The 4,319-nt window shown below is 34.5% G+C and overlaps 1 protein-coding gene across 3 annotated transcripts in view; it reads right to left on the reverse strand.

The window, feature by feature from the left end:
• Nucleotides 1-913: 913 nt before the first annotated feature.
• LOC103148795 (eukaryotic translation initiation factor 4 gamma-like) overlaps nt 914-4,319 on the reverse strand; it is a 25,874-nt gene continuing 22,468 nt past the window's right edge. For all 3 annotated transcript variants that reach the window (XM_016679468.1, XM_016679469.1, XM_016679470.1), the window contains 3 exons: nt 3,344-3,418; nt 1,709-1,768; nt 914-1,003 (listed from right to left, as the gene is read on the reverse strand). In XM_016679468.1, coding sequence (XP_016534954.1) covers nt 988-1,003; nt 1,709-1,768; nt 3,344-3,418 — 151 coding nt within the window. In that variant the 3' untranslated portion in view covers nt 914-987. The remainder of the gene's footprint in view (nt 1,004-1,708; nt 1,769-3,343; nt 3,419-4,319) is intronic.

Raw genomic sequence — 4,319 nt, forward strand, 5'->3', positions numbered from 1 at the left:
ATTCATGTTCATATCAGGTGTTATGTCATGTTAATGAAAGTGTCATGACAGTCTTATTCACCCCCCTTCAAATAAAGTGTTACCAAGAAAACTAATCTAATGTTGTTTAAAGTATGCCATGCCATACCAACTGCATTTATAAAGCACTTTAAAACAACCACAGCTCAAAGTGCTGTACATTAAAACACAACATAACAAAAAAAACTCATACAATTAAGTACAAAACATACAATTTAAAACTAGACCCCACTGGAGTTGAAAGCCAACTAAAACAGATGGGTTTTAAGACGAGCTTAAAGGAGTGGACAGTGAAGGGCCTCTCTAACGTGCAAAGGCAAGTCGTTCCATAACTTGGGGCCCATGACAGAGAAGCCCTGTCCCCTCTGAGCTTCCTTCTTGATCTCGGCACCTCCAAGAGCAGCTGATCTGCGGACCTGAGAGACCGATAAGGTACATAGGGGTGAAGAAGCTCAGAGAGGTAAGCCAGGGCAAGATTATGCAATGATTTAAAAACAAACATAAGAATTTTAAAATTAATCCTAAAATATACAGGCAGTGAAAACTAAGTGCTCCTGATCAGGGTTGCTAAGTATCTAATTCCATTTCTAAATAGTGAGTAAATAATAAGCTAAAGAGTGACTGACCTAATTCCTTTTCAGGGTTAAAAGTACTTAAAAGTACTGAGTACAGTTGTACTGAACAGCTGCCTCAGCCTTAATTGATGTCAGATTATAATCCATGATCTGTACAGCGAGTAATAAAAAGTTGCATCAATTAATGATTATGACATCATCAATTAATGATGTCAGATAAAAAATATGACATCAATTAAGGCTGATTAATTAATGTCAGCCTTAATTGATGTCAGATTATAGACCATGATCTGTACAGCGAGTAATAAAAAGTTGCATTCATCGTCATATTGGCGTTAGCCTGAGCCTGGATCTGCTGGCTGCAGCTGCAGGCGTCAGAGTGAAGGTCTTCTGTTCACTTCTGATCGTATCTGTGGAGAAGGACAAGAGTCAACAGGTTACACACACAACATAAAATCCAAAGAGTAAAAGTTTAACACTCATTAGAAACAACAAATAAACAAAGGCTGCTATCATGATGGTTCATGAAGCTCTGCTTTAGTTTCTAGCTAAAATTATCCAGGTCAAAGGTCAGTTTTCATTCTGCAGGAGAGAAAGTTCATTAACCCAGAGAGTTCATATGTAAACAAGCGTTAACCTGGTAATAACAGAGATACTTGGTTCTTCAAAATAAAGGCGCCACCTGTTTGGTAGAATCTGTGGACAAGTTTATCAGGAACTTCTTTAACTTTGAAACAAAGAATTCATGAGGTGGAGACCAAACCTGCAGAGACTAAATGCTGAGCATGGAGCCATTACAATAAACAATAACAGGGTTGAGAAATGATCTGCAGATGAAAAACAGAACTAATTTTATTATTGTAAATAGATACCAGAAAAATATCAGCAACATAAGTTAAATTATCTGAGACCACATATTTATAGCAACAGGTTCATTTTGAGGAGATTGTGGTTTTTAATATCAATGAAAGATGGAATTCAGATGAGTTCAAGAAAAAACAAGTCTGGACTGAAACAACATGTTTGAGTTATTCCACATTAATCCTAAAATCACAGCTGCTCAGGTTTTTATATCTCCTTACATAACAGAGGCAGGATTCAAAATGTTAACTTACTGTTTGTCCTCAGATGAATCAAACGATTCCTCCATATATGAGAGAAATTCTTCTAGGGTCCTAAACATGAAAACAAAATATCAGTCAGCCATTTTCTTTTCTTACATGTATTATTAGGTGGAAATGCAGTTTTACTGAACTGATCAAAAACTGCTGATGTCAGCAAATGTGTTATTTACCAATAATTTACTCTGTAACTGATCTAAATGTTCTACAGTACAGCAGTGGTAAAACTGTTTTACTCTGTAGATCTATAATGTTGGGATTTAAAGCCTTTATTTATTGTCAGCTATGATTAACTTCCTGTTTCAGTTTTTTCTTTTTACTTTGAAGGGACTACTTCCTGTTTAATAGTGAGCAAGGTGTGTTTATTATAAGTTTTAAATATTCTGTGGCTACAGCTGTACATTTGTTGTGGTTATTAAGGTTATTTTCAGATGTAAACATGACCAGATGAAAGCATTAAAGCTTTAATGAACACAAACTCACTCAGCCTGTTTAATTTTATCAAACCTACATTACATCAGTAAAGTGCTACCCTTCATTCAGGGAGTGGGTTATGTCAGTGTTCCAGCTGTTTTTCAGTTTTCTGGAAGTTTCTTCCAGATCTGTGGTGCATAGAAACTGAATGCTGCTTCTCCATGTTTGGTTCTGGGTGCAGAGCAGAACCAGAACCAGAACCAGCAGGTTGATCCAGCAGCAGATCTTTAATCCACTCAATGATTTATAAACTACAACAGGATTTAAAGTCTCATTGAATTACAGTAGAACTGGGTGATGTTGTGTGTGTTTAATATTTAGCTAATTTTGATCAAATGGATTTAGAAAGTCAGAAAAGGCCTTAATAGATCAGGATTATTCTCAGTTTTAGGGGATTCTGGTGAACGCTGATGGAATAAATGAATGCATTCTAATAAAATAGATTTTGAGCATAACATTTAAATATTTTGAGTCCTTCTCTGTAGACTTCAAATAGCGGTTTTGTTCATTTCTCTCCATATATTTATAATAACATGTTCATAGATCTGTCATGAAAACACATTTTGTCAGAAGATAAACTGTCTTCTGGCAAAATGTTTATTGCGATAAACGATAATATTGTTGTTTTGACACAATTTTCAAGTAATAACAGTAAACAATGACATAAAAATGCAAGAACACATTCTCAATGATCAATAAACTTTAAATCCCTATGAACATTTAAACACTGGAACAGATAAACAACAAATAAAATGAATTATGATTACGTCTCTGTAAACAAAATTAAAATTATAGTTAGCTAGGCTAACAAAACACCAGGTTTTATTTATTTGTTTCCATGGTAACATGTTAACTATTAAATACCATAAACATTTATAGCTCATTTCTAGTGTCTGTCCATAACCTGTTCAGTGAGTGTAAACGTCACTTAGTTTTTGGTAAAAACGAGAAAAAAAGATAAAAACGATAAATCAGGCCAATTAAAATTATTGTGTTTCTTTTCATTTATCATCTGATAAATTGATTTATCGTTTATTGTGACAGGCATAATTTTGAGGCGATTGTGGTTTTCAGTAAAGAATAGAAGTAACACTGGCTCAGGTTTTATATCTCCTTAAATAACAGAGTGCAGGATTCAAAATGTTATTAACTTACGGTTGGAGTTCAGGTGTGGAGATGAGGTCCGAGTTGTTAATATCACATGGTGAAGGAGTATATTCTGGAGGTTTCCTAAACATAGAAACAACATATAGCTGTCAGCCATTTTCTTCTCCTCCATGTTTACTTGGTGGTGATGCTGCATTACTGAACTGTGATCAAGCAAATTAGTTTATTTACCCAGAATTCACTCTGTAAATAATCCTTTTAATATTCTACAGCATAGCAGTGAAAATACAGTTAATATCTCATTTCAGCACCTGAAGCTTTTATTTACAGTCAGCTGTGATTGACTTTCTGTTTGAGTTTTGATGTCTTTTTAAAGAACTACTTCCTGTTTAACTTTTAGCTCGAATCATCTGGGAATAAAATCCCCCTTGTCGGCCATTTTGTCTATGAGCCTTTGCATCCTTGCGCACGCACACACATACCTACACACCCACACGCACACAAACACGCACACACCTGTTTGATTGTAATATAACTGCATTGAGATTTTTTGTGTTTTTTGTTGCAGTTTGTTGTTAAACGTTGCTAGTTTAGTTACAGTCAGGCAATCGGTCTTAAAGGGACCATCAACAATATAAAGTAATAATCCTCCAAATTCTGTAACCACTTTAAGTTGAATTCATGTGTTTCCATGGTAACGTGTTAACTATTAAATACCATAAACATTTATAGCTCATTTCTAGTGTCTGTCCATAACCTGTTCATTGTGTGTAAAACATCCCAGTTTAATTTATTTATTCATTTCACACATCAAGGTTTAATATTTAGCTCATTGTGGTCAAATGGTTTCACATTTTGTCAGACGATAAACTGTCCCAGAACTTATTGTGATAAACGATAATATTGTTGTTTTGACACAATTTTCAAGCAATATAACAGTAAACAATGACATAAAATGCAAGAACACATTCTCAATGATCAATAAACTTTAAATCCTGATGAACATTTAAACACTGGAACAGAT

The sequence above is a fragment of the Poecilia formosa genome, unplaced genomic scaffold (genome assembly GCF_000485575.1).
Source record: "Poecilia formosa unplaced genomic scaffold, Poecilia_formosa-5.1.2 Scaffold212, whole genome shotgun sequence".
NCBI lineage: Eukaryota > Metazoa > Chordata > Actinopteri > Cyprinodontiformes > Poeciliidae > Poecilia > Poecilia formosa.